Source organism: Olea europaea, chromosome 18 (genome assembly GCF_002742605.1).
Source record: "Olea europaea var. sylvestris chromosome 18, O_europaea_v1, whole genome shotgun sequence".
In the NCBI taxonomy this organism is placed as follows: Eukaryota; Viridiplantae; Streptophyta; class Magnoliopsida; order Lamiales; family Oleaceae; genus Olea; species Olea europaea.
Window position 1 is genome coordinate 2025592 of NC_036254.1, and position 17685 is coordinate 2043276.

At 31.7% G+C, this 17685-nt stretch overlaps 1 protein-coding gene across 1 annotated transcript; it reads left to right on the plus strand.

Moving 5' to 3' along the window:
• Window positions 1-11327: 11327 nt before the first annotated feature.
• On the plus strand, window positions 11328-12629 carry LOC111367129 (B-box zinc finger protein 32-like). Its single transcript, XM_022987853.1, has one exon. The coding sequence runs from the start codon at window positions 11687-11689 to the stop codon at window positions 12422-12424; it is 738 nt and encodes a 245-aa protein (XP_022843621.1). The 5' UTR covers window positions 11328-11686; the 3' UTR covers window positions 12425-12629.
• Window positions 12630-17685: the final 5056 nt, after the last annotated feature.

The window sequence follows — 17685 nt, forward strand, 5'->3', positions numbered from 1 at the left end:
ATACATTGTGAATTGGAATATGAGACATGATTCTGAGATCGATCAGAAAAGTACTTGTGATTATATATATTTTTTAGTTTACTGAGGTGCCTTGACCGTGTTCTATCCTACACAGAGGGTCTTGATCGGATATTGGTCTCGACCGTGTACATATAGTTCACAGAGGGGTCTTGACCGTATTCTATAATTAATTACCAGAGGTCTTTGAGACCATCTTTCGTTCATGAAGGGGGCCAAAGGCCCGTGGGGAAAGTGCTTAGCTCGAGGGGCGAATTACAGATTTTAGTCAAAGGGTACATTTTTTGCGGATCACATGTGATGTGATGAGATGAGGGTATAGATATTAGCTGATGACTATATCGTGATTAAGAGATGATATTTACAGTGTTATGAGAATGTCTCACTTTTTGTTTATAAATTGTATGAGGCTATCATGTGAAATATTAAATGATATGAACTTGATGTTTGATAAAAATGTTTAAAGGGGGAAGTATGATTATTTTTGAACTATTCAACTCGCTGAGCTGTCAACTCATATTTTTCTAAAATTATTCTTCTAGGTAATATTGGTCCTTGATAGTTTGAGGAGTCTGGTGATTTCAGAGTTAGAGCCACACGACATATTGAATTATATGATTCAATTTGATAAACCACGAAGTAAATTTTGGGCTCATCGCATTATGTTTTTATAAACATTTGATTTTGTTGAATTTTTTTTAAATAAATCATAATCAATTTTGGTGATAGATTTGACATCTAGTCAATATCTATCATCGGCGCACGTCATGTTTCGGGTCCACTAGAGTGATTTTGGACGGGTCGTGTCACTTGATTACATATTTTGATCATCTAATATATGTCAAATGCATGTCTGGTGGTCGTGGACAGTCGAATCGTTATTTTTAGTAAAAATGATATAATTGTCGTTTTATTTTAACTGAAACGATATGTGTGTAGTTTTAGTTATGATTTAAACTAAAACGATATAAACGTTATCAAACTTGTATTGAAATGGTAATGATATCGTTATGTATCAAAATTACAAATAAAGTAATGACATTCATATCGTTTTAGTACAAATTTGAAGAGTTTGAAATCGTTTTAATTCAAATAACAAGTATAACGACATATATATCATTTCTTTTCTTATAAAACGATAATTATATCGTTCTAGCTAAAAGTAACGATTCGACTGTCCACAACTACCCATCATGCCTTCAATATTGTTAGGTTGTTCAGTGCATTTTTTTTATTAGAAGGATATCTATATCGTTTTTGGGTTTCAGGAACGACTTTAATGCCACTCTTAGAATGAGTGCATTTTTGTAATAGAACGACTTATATATCGTTTATACATAGTCATAACGACTTTTATGTCATTACTAAAATAAGTTAAGCATTGTGTATTTCATACTGAAACGATATAGAAATTATTTTTTATTACAGGAATGGTTTCAATATCGTTATGTTATTCACTCTACTTTTTGTATCAGAACGACATCTATATCATTTTGTGCTTCAAGAATGACTGCAATGTCGTAATTAAAATTAATGCATTTTTGTACTACAACGATCTTAAACACTTTGTTTCAGAAGGTAGAAAATGTATATCGTCATTAGATTGTGTGCATTTATATCAACTGTAACTATATGAACATCGTTTGCATTTCAATAGTGCAAAAACATTTCAATAGCACAATGACTACAAATTTTAATATATCATCTTGTGCTTCGAATGAGTACAAAAAAATAAAGTTACAAGCCAGGACAATATTACGATCTTAATCTCAAACGATTATTACTTGAGAACTTTAAAAATCAAGAATGTATTGGGAAGAATCTACAAAAATAGAAATGAACGGTCAATTAATATAGTCTATATGGATCCATTGAATAATTTTGATCATTTATAATCTCAACATTGTCACAAACTTAGAAACTTGGATTATGAATTATGATGATAAACCAAGAAGTTCACCTAATAGATAAGCCAGCAATTACATTATAGTTTCTATCATACACACATATATACACACGCTTTCGACATACATCTTGATGAAACTGAAGGAATAAATTGCTTAAGATGCTGGACCAATTGTTTTTGTGTAAACAAGTCATCCAACAGTAGCACCTAAAGAAAAATAAAAAAAATACGAGGTTCCCCATTTTTCTTTGGGTCGGGGACGGGAAAGGCTAACACAATATTCGACCTGCTATGTCCAATTCTTCTTAGCACAAAGTTGAGTAAGTATGTCCCTCAAGAGAGCTACAATACGAAATCACAAAATAAAAAATCCAAGTTTTTGAATTTTTATATTGAAAACAAATAAATGAGCAAAATAACACATATGATGATTATGTAGTTTGCAGGAAATAATTTCAAATTAATTATCCACTATAAATATAAATGAAATAATAAAATAGTATGCTCCAACAGAAGCTAAGGTACTGGTTTCTATTCCAAGGTATTGGTTTGTTCCATTTTATTTCGGAATAAAAACACGCAGTCCACTGATATCTTATGACTATAGTCGTAACCATTTGAAATTGTGAATAGATTCTTCAATCATTCCATTTTTTCAATTAAATTCCGAAATAGTTGTAAATTGATGTTCAACACCTCTTTGACTTTATCATATAATTCCACATAAGAAATCGTTTTTGCAACAAGAATATGAGTTGTTTTTCCTTTGCTATTCCCTGTATATTTTCATTTTTAAACATATTCAACCGACTGCTCATATTCAACTGAAAAACAAACTGATATCCGTACTATATTCGTAGTGTCCATAACCGTAATTCAATATAAAAATTTCATCAAATTTCAAACATTGTACAATACTAATAACGATATGTAAGTTGTTATAGATTGCAGAAAATGACATGTATGTCGTTATGTACAGACGAAAATTAAAGGTAAGTATTATAGTAGACCAATAAAAAGAATAGCGAAACATGCCTTTACAAATTTACATTTTACTCTAACTGATGCAAATGATGGGTAATGAGAAAAGGGTTTGGAAGTAACCCACATCAAAACCCTAATATAATGATAAGATTAATTCAAAATCATTGTTCACAAATAAAAACCATAAACATATATACAACAACATGAAGGAATTATTCAAAAAAATGGACAAAGAAACTAATCCAAAAATTGAAAATTACAACACCCATTTCTTCTCCAAATACCCAACATTAATATTGCAAGATTTTATTACTCACTTCAACCAAATGAGTGTTCAAGGAAAAGTGAATGTAGAGAAAAATGACGATGACAAAGAAAGGAATTGCATATCTCTACAGTCGGTTTTTGAAGAACAAATGGAAGGTATGTAGAATTTAATTGGGGTCAAATGGGAATTGAAATGGGAATTAGGGGCAGTAATGTCTTTTTTTTTTTTATGTAAGGTCATTTTAGTCATTTATGAATTATATTTTTCATTTTCAATATCTTTGGGCCTTCTATCCCAAAAACTTAGTTTGTGACTTTTTAAATTAATGTTTTGTTTGATTAGGCTTTTTAAATGAAAGCCCCATTAAAATATATGAACTGATTTATTTATTTCTTTTGTACTTGGGTAAAATCGGTTTAAACCCCTTGGACAAATGTTATCCCGGGGTTATATAGTGGTCTCCTATTGGGGGCGCCTACCTACCTGGACAATCAGGGGGTTGTTACAGTAGAAGTTCTTGAGAAAATAAGATTTTTAAATGATTTTGCCTTGAGAAGTGATTATGTGAAAAAATAATTTTATTACGCCCCTGGACAACCAAGGGGCTGTCACAGTAGAACAACCCGATAAAATATGATTTTTAAATAATTTAGCCTTGAGAAGTAATTATGTGAAAAAAAATAATTTTATTTGTAAAATGTGTAGTTAAAAAAGTAAAAAATAATATGAATTTACGTATAAAATTATTTTATTAGGAGAATGTGTGTTTCTTTATTAATTCTTTGACAGAGTTTTTGAGAATTTAAACCTGTATTCAATTTAAGAAGTTGCTTTTAAATATATTTGAATAATTTTTAAAAAAAAATATTTCATCTGATTAGAAGAATTTCAGTAAAATTTGATTTAAAATAAATTTCTCAAAAAGTTGTTTTACAAGAAATAGAAATAAGAATAAAAATTCTACCAAATATGCCCTACATTAATTCTTTGATTTTCCAATCCATTTAGTCCTAATTTTAGAGTTATGTTATATGTACAAAATTAGTTGACAAAGTAATATTTACACCAATCATTTCAAAAAACAGATTTTTAAATTCAACACTTTTTTGTCAACCAACTTTATAAATCCACTTTGTATGCAAAATATCCAATTTTAACCCATAATACATGTTGCACTATTTGAAAGGCAAAAATGTAAATGTAAATATTTCAAATAAAAATGGGAAATAAAAATGAGAAGTTTTAACCTAATCCATTTGCCTCCCGCAACTCACCTCACCCTCCGACCCCCGCATGCCACACTAGTCCAACTTTTCCTTTCTTCGCCTCCATGTTTAGGAGTCATGAGAAGAAGTTTATATATTTTATTCTAATTAAGGATAATTCTTCAGAAATTCCAGTTAATACAAATTAAAACTTTAAAGAAAAGTTATCAAAAAGGCTAAACCAATTTTAAAAATTGTATATAAAAATTCTTGAGCTAATAAGGTGTTAAATAGGAGCGTCTCTAAGAGATTCTTTAATTATAAGATGTTTTCTATTTCAAAGAGTTAATCCTTAAAATTATGTTCCAAAAAACTTTTTAAATGAATATTTTAAAATAAAGAGTGAGTTTTGGAGAACCAAACACACTCTTTTACAATAAAATGTATTCAAAATCTTTTCAATATTCGATGAAGAAAAATTATATAATAATTTGAAAGAAAGTTGGTGAAACTAAAATATAGAAAAAATATTATTTTGAAGTAGTGAAATTGAGTTTAAAATATAAAAAATCTGTTGGAGTAATTAAAAGTTTGTACTCTCTAAATTTGTAAATGCCCTCTAATTATAGAATATGATCTTTAAAAATATAGAGTTTGTTGAGAATGTTTTAACTAAGCTTTTAAAGTTGCTTAAAAACATATGAACCACGGGCCTTCACATGTGGCCAATTGGACATGAGGAAATTACAAGAAGCCAGGTACTAAAACTTTAAAATTCAAAATTTAGGTAAAGTTTATTTATACAAAAATCAGGTATTGTATATAATTAACCTACCCAATTCAAATAAAAATTCTCACCATTTTACCCATTTTCAAATTTCACAATCCCGTCTCTTCCTTCTCTCTTCTCATCGCCAGCTTCTTTCTTTTCGACGCGTTCGACCCATTCAAACACTGTAACTGGGACGAAGGGATGCGCTGGTGCCTGAGTCGGCGAGGGAAGATGACGCTGATGTGAACGCAGCATCGCGATGTTGCAATCATCCTTCTTTTTTTTCCATCTACAAAAGTGGTTTAGGTTTGTCTCTACCTTCTCTCTCTTCGACACTGCAACCGACGCGAAGCAAATGTGACGGTACCGATGTGGGGGAGGAGATGTTCGTGAAGTTGCAGTTCCGATCTACACTTTTTGAGGAGGAGGGAGGTTTTAGGGTTTTTCGAGTAGGCGACTATGGGAATCTGGCTACGATTTGGTTGGAGGTGCTCGTGAGGGGTTGATGTAGGGGTGGCAGTCGACGATGATGCTGTGGTGGCGACGCTCTAGCAGCTTCTTTGTGCAACGTCGATGTGGATGGTGTTGGTGACTTTGGTTGGTGATGGTGTAGTGTGCTAGTGCAAGGGGAATCTAGGTAGGATGGCGGTGTGGGTGGTGTTGGCGACTTGCTGTTTTCAAGTCCCTTTTAGTGGTCTTTTTGTTGTTGTTTGGGTGTTTTAGTGTTGTTATGGTGGTGTTTTTGCAATTTGTAGTGTTTGCTAGCGGTGGTGGTACGCTGTAGATGTGGTGTCGTGTCGTTGGTCGTTGTGTTTTGATGGTTGTTTTTGTTATTGGCAGTGGTCATGTTGGTGTTGTGGCGGGGGAGGGGGGGGAGTGTAATAGTGATTGTGACCAACTATTTGGTTGCCTTATGACCAAGTATTGGTGGTGGATTGGAGTCGAGAGTATAGTGTATGGTATAAGTGACCAACGATTTGGTCTGTGACCTTAAAATTTGGTAATATGTGACCTAAAAATTTTTTGATTTTTGATCTCGAAATAATATGCGACATACAAAATTTTTGATTTGTCATCTTGAAATAATTTGTAACCAATTAATTTGATGAAATTTAACCAGTAAATAAATCTGTGACCTTTAATTATGAATCTGTGATAATTAATCGTGTAATTGTGACTTTATTATCTTTATTTAATAATATTTTAATTAATTAAATATATATCCGAATTTTGAAATTTCAAACTATCTATCTAATTTTTGAATATGTGTATATAATATATTTGAATTATGAATTTTTCCCATTGGACATTTACAGTAAAAGCCCATTAGGCTTCAAATGTGCTTGTTACGGCCCATTATGGATTATGGACTTCTTAATTTTAGAGGGGATCATTATAATTACATTATTAAAATATTTTCTGGCTGGTAAATTAGGTTTTGGCTCCCTAACATTTCATGTAGTATGATAATGAATTCACAATCTTTCAATGATAAGTTTTACTTATTGGGTTCATATCTATATTCTTATGTAAATTTGGACCCCACATTACGAAAAATCATTAATTTGGTCATTCAACTTGCATACAATTTTTAATCGAATTGGAGACAAAAGTTAAATAATTTGACAATTTTACCTTTCAACCATGAATTACATGAAAATTACGTGTAATTTTATTTACAATACTTAATAACGTTCTCCAATAATATACAACAAAAGTACTTTAGCCTTGTCTAAGCCACATTATTTTTTTTAGAATATATTTTTGAATAATGTATTGAAGGAAAATATGTGGTTAAAAAAATAAAGAAATTTTTTGGATTTAGGTGTAATATTATTTTATTGAAAAATGTGTGGTTGAAATGATATTACATCACTGTTTAAAAATGTATTCTTTTAAAAAAATGTGGTTCAAATATATCCTTACTCAAGGCCAAATTTTATTGGACCTTTCCAATAAAATTAGTAAAGGTCCAATGAAATTAGTTATACAATCAATATTATCCAATTTATACTATTACTCTATTTTATTGGACTTTTCTATGGACCCACCTAATACTATCAAAACTACAAAAAAAAAAAAGGTTGAACCCCAACCTTAAGGACCCTCACTGACTCTGCCCTGGACCATCGTGAAGGAAGTAAATCGCAAGATGTGCCTCCCAGGAGCCAGGGTGGAGAGTATATGGATAGGACAAGGCTGTTAATCCATATGGTAACTCCCGCTTGCAACAAAGCCAATTCCACTTTGCGGGGAATCGAACTCTGCACACTGCCGCGCTGAACCCTATCCGCCCTCCCCTTTGTCACTGAAAGATATGTCCTGGGGGCAAAAAAAAAAAAAAAACTACATACAAAATCGATACGTAACGTGGTAGTACAGGCATACTCAAATTTTCAATTCAACCACCGCCGGAAGATTCGTGGCCACGGTCGAGCAGCCAGTAACCACCATCTCTGCTTCCGCCACGTACATACACATCTTGTGGCCATTGGATTGCTATTAAATTGTGTGGTCGGCTCATTTATCACCGTTAGAAATTTGACACGTCTCCTAAATCACTGTATCAGTGGACCAGGTAATTATAGTTTATACTTTGAAGCAAATGGCTCTCTACCGTTAAACATGTAAAACCTTTCATTTTGATTTGACCAAATATGTGAACCAATGAACACACCTATGCTGGCACCTTTTTACACACCGGTTTTTTTCCCTTGAAAATGATATTTTCTTTGGAAATTAGCGAGTGATGCAATTCGAATTAATGAAGGGTTTTTGGTTCATCATTCATTCTAGAGGAAACGTGACGAATTTATGCCACGTTTGGTTTAATTGAAGTTTAAATTAACAGTTAATTTTAATCACATACGTATTTTAAAAGATCTATAAATTTTCAACAATATATTTTATCAATTCTTATCAAAATTTACTAAATCTGATTTAATCCCTACCAAACACGAGCGTGATGAAATAAAATGAATGTATGTAGGATCACACTAAAGAAAATAAGATTAAAGTAAAAAAATTGAAAAGAGATTAGTAGAGGAATAGATGTTTTTATTAAAGACAATATGTGGAGAGAATACAAAAATTCAGTAATAAAGCTTCACTTAAAACTGAATGAAGAGCCACATATTTATAGGGATATATCAAATCCTAAAAATATTATAAAGATGAAAATAATATAAAAAATAAGAGTAATGTTATTCGTAATCGCTTACTTTGGTAGTCGCCCTACATGACATACACATGACAGATAGTTATTTGATGTATGAGTCCATAAAAAGTTATCACATTAATGCATTAAATAATCATTTGTCACGTGTATGTCACGTAAGACGATTGTCGTAATGAGCGACGGCGAATAGCATTATTTTAAAAATAATGTAGAATAAAGGAAATAATATTTTTCTAATAAAATCACATGAAAATAAGGAAACAATATTTTTCAAAAAATCCACCATAATTTGGGACAAAATCTAACAAGATTGTATTTGATAAATACATATTGAATGCAATAACAATTTCTTTAATTTTCGATCGTTTGACGAGAGAGAAGGAAAAAAAAAGATCTTGTTATTTTTGCAACATTCCGTATTATTAATTAATGCACAATCTACTTTATCCAGTAAACAACGAGCGAATTTTGGGATTTCCGGGGATGTCAAATAAAATGTACAAAGTTTTAACATTTTCTCTTAAATATTGTTGAATCTATTTAATTAAACATGTCGTAAAAATAATAAATTAACGCTAATCATTAGTTTTAGCACCAATCACGCAGATTAATGCCAGATTTGGGGGAGTGGCTATTTTTTCTGTCCAATTCGGAATTCCCCATTCAATTAAATAGTAGATGAATAATAACATTGTATTAACATAGGGTACTTCTTGATCCCGCTTACTAGATTTATTGATTGTTATTAGATTTGTTGCTAAAATATCGATATTAAATCCGAAACTCCCGACAGATGGCCAGGTAAAGATTGAAGAATATAGTTATATATATTATGGAAAATATTATAGTTTAAGGCACAAAATCCATCACAAGAGAATTTTATATATACTTAGTCCTTGCTTAGAGAGAATTCAAATCAAAATTTTTAGTAAATTTTGAAAAAAATTGATAAAATGTGTAGTTAAAAAGTTGTGGATATCATAAAAAATGTAGTTAAATTAATTATTGACTTTGGTTTATATTAACATTTAGATTAATTTCTACAAATAGGGGCTTAAAATTTAATTATGTAATTTTTTATTTTTTTATTTACTTGATAACATTTATAAAATTTCCCCTCAATTAATTTTTGTCATAAGTATGAACATTTAACTTTGGCTCGTTTGACATGATTTTTATTCTTGTTTTTGCTTATGAAAAACTTTTGAAAAAGCTACTTTAATTTTTGCTTGAAAACTAAGGCTTTATTTGAGCAATATTCTTTAAAAAAATATATATTCTTAAACAGTGATTTGACATCATTTCAATCACATATTTTTTAATAAAATAATATTATATATAAATTTAAATTTTTTTTATTTTTTAACTATATATTTTTCATCAATTTACTATTTTAAAATACATTCATTCAAAATAATGTGACTTAAACGCATACAAAATTTAAAAAAAAAAAAAAATCCCTATTTTACAAGTTTCGAAATAGAAATGGAAAAGCTTTTGGTTTATATTGGGAAATGGTGGATATTTAAATGGTACAATTGGAAAGAGAAAGACATAGAAGCTAATGCACATCACATAACGTCAAAATTCGCCACGTGTTCGACAATTATAAGTCTTTAAAATTCCTGGTGTAGATTTTATCTCTCTCTCTATAGGGGTTGGTACAATGAGATATTTTGGACAGGTTGGCCATACAGACACCATATCATAGTATGACATACATTTTCTTCATAAAGGAACCCAACTATTTATTTATGTTATTTTCTCCCATCAATTTTATTTACTTCGTTTTTTATCCCAGAAACTTATGAGTAATTGTAGAATTAATATTGCCCAAAATCCACCTCAAAAGTATTGGTAAGATTTATTTTATTTTACTAGAAATGTCAAAATTTCTAGAGCAATTGCGTGAAGATGAAATGCTTTACTTGTGTAGTTAGAAAATATGTATTTTGTATATCATATTTTACGTGTGAATCGAGGAGCAAAAAGATGAAGCATATAACAAAATCACGTTAAATGTATTTTTCTTGTACATAAAAAAAATCAAATAAATAATAATTTGTTACTTTAAAGATTCAGCTCACAAAAGGGTAATGAATTGCTTATTGATTAATTCTTGATTTAATTAACATATTGTATTTTTATTATGTTTATTGATGGCATGAAATGAGATAATATACTATGCCCTTTTTTGAGCCCCATTTTTGTCAAGAAAATGCATTTTTGAATAGTATAATGATGTGAAATGTGTGGTTAAAAAATAAAAAAAAATTTAAATTTTCATGTAATATTATTTTATTGAAAAATGTGTTGTTGAAATATTATTAAAATACTGTTTAAGAATGTAATTTTTCAAAAAAAAAAAAAATAGGACTCAAACAAAGTAAAGAAGAATTTTGAATTTACGAACAGAATAATTTATTATTTGAATGTGTAGTTGAAAATAAGTATACAAAAAAAGTTTTGAATTAATAAGAGACAAAAAAGGGTTTCGTCAATTGTTATTGTATATTTTATATGTAGTAGATCAAATTTGGAATTAAAGATCTTAAGGGGCTTTATCTGACAAATTCCGTAATATGGAGGGCATTATTTGCAAAAGAAAAGGACTTTGAGTTGTTCGAGACGACGAGGTTTTGTGGAAGGGGATGGATACTTATGAGAGAGGAGAGAGAAAGACAGTAAACAGCAGTTTATTTATATAAAAAAAAAGTTAAATCCCAATCTTTAAGGCCTTCATCGCCCTATTTCTAGAGTTTTGTGAGGGACGTAAATAGCGAGATGTATCCCAACAGGTCAGGGAACAAGAGCTAACTGTACACTGCGCCTGCAAAAAGTTCAATTCTATTTTTCAAAAATCGAACCCTCATACTGCGACTGTCAACAAAGCGTGAGATAACCTCACTTCTCTCCTTTGCACCACTGAACTACGTCGGGGCAGCAGTTTATTTATATGTATGTATGTATGTATGGTGAGAGGAGGAGAGCTGTAATAAGGGCTCTCTCTCTCTCTCTCCCACCAACTTTTCCTCTCTCAATCTCTTGATTCTCTCTCCCAGTCTCTCATTGCTCTCTTCATTCTGTCCTCCTCCTCCTCCTCCTCCTTCACTCTCTCTCTCCTCTCTCACCCACAAACACACTTTTCTTCAATACTGGTCTGCCTTAAAATCTGCCTCCCTTTAAATCTAGTCCATATTATTCATTTCAATGTGATCCTTCTCTTCCCTAAATCCCCATACTCACTCTCACACCATAAATCTCTCCTCTCACTTTTCTCTCTCGATCTTTTTTTCTCAGCATCCTTTAAATTTGTCTTTTTTCTTCAAACGAATTTCGTTTATAATTTGTAAAGATGAAAATTAGGGTTTGCGAATTGTGTGATGGAGATGCTGCAGTTTATTGTTCTTCAGATTCTGCTTTTCTTTGCTTGAGCTGTGATTCTAAGGTCCACCAGGCTAATTTTCTCGTAGCTCGCCATGTACGCCGGCCAGTTTGCTCGAAATGCAAGGGGATAATCGGAGATTGCATCGCCGGCATCGGTTTATGTGGTTGTTTACCGGCGTCGGTGGATGATGAGTCTAATGACCTAGTTTCGGTCTCATCTTCAGAGTCTTCGATTTGCGTTTCGAGAACTATGACAAAGAAAAAAGAATACTCCAGTCATCGGGAAACTCGTGGATTTAACTCTTCTTCCTCCGGCAACGACAGTTCAGGCGAGGTCACGTCGGAAAATACATTGAGAACTCGAAGGGGAGCGGTGAACTTGAAGGCGAAGGGCATTTTCAGCAATTGGTGCTCGCGGCTTGGACTAAGCAGTAACGTGGCCGTACAGATGTCTTGTGATGCGCTGAGGATATGCTTGGATCATTGGAGGGTTTTGCCCTTCCGAGTTTGTCTGGCGGCTTCGATGTGGCTCGGCTTGCGATTCAGTGGGGCGCGAACACGGCAATCTTTGAAGCGACTGGAGGAAATTTCTGGAGTGCCGGCTAAGCTTATAGCTGCGGCAGAATCGAAGCTGGAACGTTTGCTTAAAGCCAGAAAACGACAGCATCGGCAACATCAGCTATTGGAAGGCTGGGGTGAGTGTTAAAAGCTTAATCGGCTTGATACCGGCGCCGCCTTTGATTTTCTGTTGTTAGTCAAGGAAAATGTACTTCTTTATTTTTCCAGGTTCCAAATTCTGGAAATACTTTATTTTTTTCTTAGGGGAAATGGATTTTCCCTTGGGTTAGTTATGGCTGTTTACTTGTGATTAATCAAAATTTGTAGTATCAATCAAAGTTTTCTAATTATTATTATTATTATTATTATTATTATTATTATTATTATTATTATTTATTTTTTAATATACGAATATCGGACTATCAATCAGTTGGCTACTTCACAACTGATGTGCAATATTTTTTACTCCATCTATACCTCTAATATGATCGATGAACTTGATAATTTATCACAATACATAATCTATTTTTCTTCGCGAGATTGAGAAATAGTTCGTCTATTTTTAGGAACGTGTTGATGTTATAAACCTACAATTAAATTGTTGATTCCGAAAAACACCTTGTATGATCAAGTCTTCCGCTACATTAATTATCTAGTGGATCCCACGATCACACAGCGACATCAAATTAGAGTTCAATACACTTGCGAACCAAGGGTGGCGACTCGTCTAGCAATATTTTGAAATTTTGTTTAAATCTATGTAGAAGTTTTGAAGGTTTTAATAGAGATGACATTTTTTTGCCTCATTAAAATGTTTTGGCTCCACCACGGGTTGTATACACTATCAAGTGGACGAAGCAAATAGAAAATACTATAATAGGAACGTATTCCCCTTTCGATATTGTTTTGCAGCCATTAAAAAATTCTAACTCTATCACTGATTCGATGCATTATCAAGTAAATGGAGAATGCTATAACGTGGGGGTGCATTAGAATTTTCTTAGACATGGCAAGGAAATTGTTGGTTAAAGCAAGTTTACAAGCACATGATTTATTCCATGGCCAAGTGCCAAAGCCATCAACCACACATACGATTGTGGTGCAAGACAAGTATTAAAATCTTCAACAAAAATAGTACGTCTACTATTACTATGTAAATGTGAGGCTAACATAAGTACCAATAAGGAATATCAAAAAAAAAAAAAAAGGTTGAACCCCAACCTTAAGGGCCCTCACCGACCCTGCCCTGAGCCATCGTGGAGGAGGTAAATCGCAGGATGTGCCTCCCAGGAGCCAGGGTGGAGAGCACATAGATAGGCTAAGGCTGTTAACCTATATGGTAACTTCCGTTTGTAACAAAGTCAATTCCACCTTGCGGGGAATCGAACTCTGCACACTGCCGCGTTGAGCCCTATCCGCCCTCCCCTTTATCACTGGGAGATATGCCCTGGGGGCGTACCAATAAGGAATATCGAATGTATGGGTGATTGTGGATCCATATTTAAAAAAGTTGTTGGAAAATAATCAAATGAAGAGAGAGAGAGAGAGAGAGAGAGAGAGAGAGAGAGAAGGAATATTAAAAAAAAAAGGTTGAACCCCAACTTTGAGGGCCCCCACCGTCTCATCCCTGGAGCATCACAAGGGAGGTAAATCGCGAAATGTTCCTCAACAGGTCAGGGAACAAGAGCTTATCCGTACACTGGTATTCACAAAGAGTCCAATTCCATATCTCAGGAATCGAACCCTCACACTGCGACCGCCAGCAAGACTGAGACTACTTTACTCATATCCTTTACACTATTGAATTATGCCCGCGGCTACTAAGAAGGAATACGATATGTATAGGTGGTTGTGGATCCATGTTTAAAAAAGTTGTTGGAAAAGAATCAAATGAAGAGAGAGAGAGAATGGTTGACGTGAATTCAGATTTAGATTCTTTGCTTTCAAGTTTAGGGATGAATATCGACCATAACTTTGTATCTTAATTAATAATTATTATGTTTAATATTTTAAGCTCAATGGGACATTGTGTCTCTTTCATGTGCAATTAATGTAACCGGATGGAGTTTTATTAATATTTTATGTATAATATCTGATCGGTTTGACCAGCTTTAATTATATTATTATCATGTTTGATTCCATTCTTTTCTCATTAAAATAAAAAATATGACATTTATCTATCACATTAAGTCATCAAATTTGAATTTCTATCTCTTCTAGGGGATCCGTAACTGCTCGATTTTTTATTTTCATTCTTTCAAAAATGAGAAATAAACGGGGCTATATGTTTTTACTTTTGGTAAAAGAGTTTGTTGAGAAAGTTACTTTAATTGATGTTTAGAAACTTATTTCTAAAAGTGTTTTCTTCTCAATTTCTTCTAAGACCTCATTTAACTAGATATATATATATATATATATATATATAAACCAAAGATTTTCAAAAATAACATTTGGTTTTCAAAAACTCTTTTTGATTTCTTAAAAATCACGTCAAACGGGCTTTTGATGTTTTCTTTCTTTCTCTCTCTCTCTTTTTATTTTTATTTTTTAAACACCATGGAAAATATAAAGAAATAAACACAATACATTATTAGAAATTATCAAATAACTTCTTGATTTAAACTCGGACAGGGGTATTCATTCACTTCAAAAAATAAAAATTAAAAATTCACTTTTACCTAAATAAATAATTCTTAGTTCATTCATGAAAATTATAAAACAATGGAGTTGGTGTCCCTATATCATATTTCCAAAAAAAAAAAAAAAAAAAAAAAAAATTTNTGATCTGCCAAAGTGACGAGCGAGTCAAACCCATGTATAAGCCTTGCCTTTCAGGAGAACTCCTGCCTTCCAGAAAATATCATGTCTTCCAGGAGAAAACCTGCCTTCCAAGAGTCCAATGAATCAAATCCGCTACCTCTGAACCGCCGACCTTGAAGAGCTCCGTCATTTGTCAATTGGGATGTGCCCCAGAGGGCCATTAAATTAGTACTTGTTAAGTATAAAGGTGGCCGCTCATTTCCATTAAAATCTAATTATTTTAAAAATAAGTTGATTTTCCCAAAATTTGGATGAATGACAATTTGGTGGAGATAAGGGGTTTTATGCTTAATAATCTCAAAACCGAATGTAAAATTTGACATTGCTCCCTACTCAATTTTCATTTTTGAATAAATTCTAAAGTAATCCAAAAATATAGTTCTGAATAACACAAACTACGTTTGGTTTGGATAAAAATAAGGATTTTAATAGATTTTAAAAAATGTTGATAAAATGTGGTTAAAAAGACGATAAAAATTGTGGATCACATAAAATTTGTGGTTAAAAATGAGTTTGAAAAAAAAAAAAAAGAGGAAATTATAAGATGAAGATCAAACATGAACCTAATCTTTCAACGTTAAGGTTCGAAGGCCTTTGTAAAAAATCACTCATTGCCCTTCTATGATAAACAATTATCCAATTTGAAAGAAAGCTTTTACTCCAGCCTTTAGGAGTTCTTTTTTTGAGCATCTCCAATGTAATCATGAATTACTTAAAATAATTGCAATGTAAGGTAATTAAAAAAAAAAAAAATGAAAAACCTCTTCAATGCAAGCTAGCAATGACTCCCGTTAGACATGTTAATTAATTTTGTTTCTCAAGTTTTTAAAATATTAGATTTTCTTTCCCTTCCACTCTATTTTATTATCTTTGTTTAAATGTTAATAAACGACACGTAGGTTGAAATATTAGAATGTAGATGGAACCAATTGAAAACCAATTTTAGACATGATTGTCTATTAGTTAAACACCAATGTCACGTCGACTAGAAATCCGTCCTTCTAAATACTGTATAAACTGAAATCCACGAATCCATTGAAGATGACCTTAAAAGATGGATCATGGACGTCCCAGTATTTCTTTACTTTTGAAGAGCGAAGGTCAAAACGTTATACTAAATTCTAATTTACAAGAACAATAATATATTTGAACATTATGGACACTAGTCTGAGACCTTGAGCAAGAATATTTGTTTCCATGTTTCCATGTAAATATTTCAATACTTCGGCCGGTAGAAGAATGTGAAGTTATCAACAACATGAGAATTTATATTAGCAAGGTTCAAAAATCATACACACACAACGTGAGAATCATAAAGGCTAAGTTTATTAGCAATATAATTATTTTGCCATATTCTAATTGCATTTAAAGTCCTCAAGTTTTTTCCCCATTATAACACTCATGTTCCTAACTTTTTTCTTCAAAATTTTCTTTAATCTTCTATTGAATAAAACATATCATCATTGGTGATGATTTTTGTCAAATATTCTGTTTGTGTGCTTTAAAATGAGAGAAAAATATTTTTTTTCACTCTTTTGCATCAATTTTTTTTTTTCTAAATACGATGGATAAATAACTCTTCTTAAAGTTGAGATCCTTTATTCAATTTTATTGTCCATCAAATTAATTCTTGACATATTATCAATTTAGTGTGTTAGTGGTGAACCTAATAAGGGTAAATTTGAGATAATATATTAATTATTGATGGCATATCAAGAATTAACTAGATATACAGGAAGATTGGATAACATTGCTCTACTCCTCTTTTTATGCCATCTTAACAGATGTTTTTTGATGGAATCGATTATTAGAGACAATTTGTCTTAATTAATGAAAGGTTAATAATAAGAATACATTGAAAAAATTAGGAATATATGGGTTACAATGAGAAGATATTGAGGCAATCAAGTATAATTAAAATATTGTGTAACAAATAAAAACGTATGGTGAATATAATAATTACCGAATAAAAAATTCTCTTCCAACAGCTGCCAAGGGTTTTTGATTTGTTGTTTAGAGCATCTCCAATGCATTATATGAATTATAGTCTCAGTGGCAGATAAAAATAAATAAGTAAAAGGAAAGAATGAAAAAGAGAAATTCCAATGATCTAAAGAGAAAAAGAGAATAAAATAAATTATTAAGTCAACATGTTTATCATAGTTTCTAAAATTCAATGTTCTAAAAAGCGTGCTTAGATGACGCCTAGCGGGCAAAGTGCTTTGCCTTAGCAGTAAGCATGAATTAAGTGATCTATTGCTAAGTTGACTGCTTAATGCGTGTCTAGATGCACTTTATTATTTTTTCTTTTTTGAAAAAATCTTTTATTAGACTTTAGTTTAGTAACTTTTTTAATTTTTGTATTTTATTTCAAAATTTTAAATGACTTTATCTGTATAAAAATAAAAAATAACTTTATCTGATAAAGATTAAGATAAGATTTAAGTTATCATACTTTCTATATTATGTTATTATAATTTTGAAACTTTTTATTTTGTTGGAAACTTCGAAACTACATATGAAATTTCTGTAAAATCTGTTAAGTAGAATTTGTCTAGTTGAAATTTAAAACTATGAAAAATAATCTAA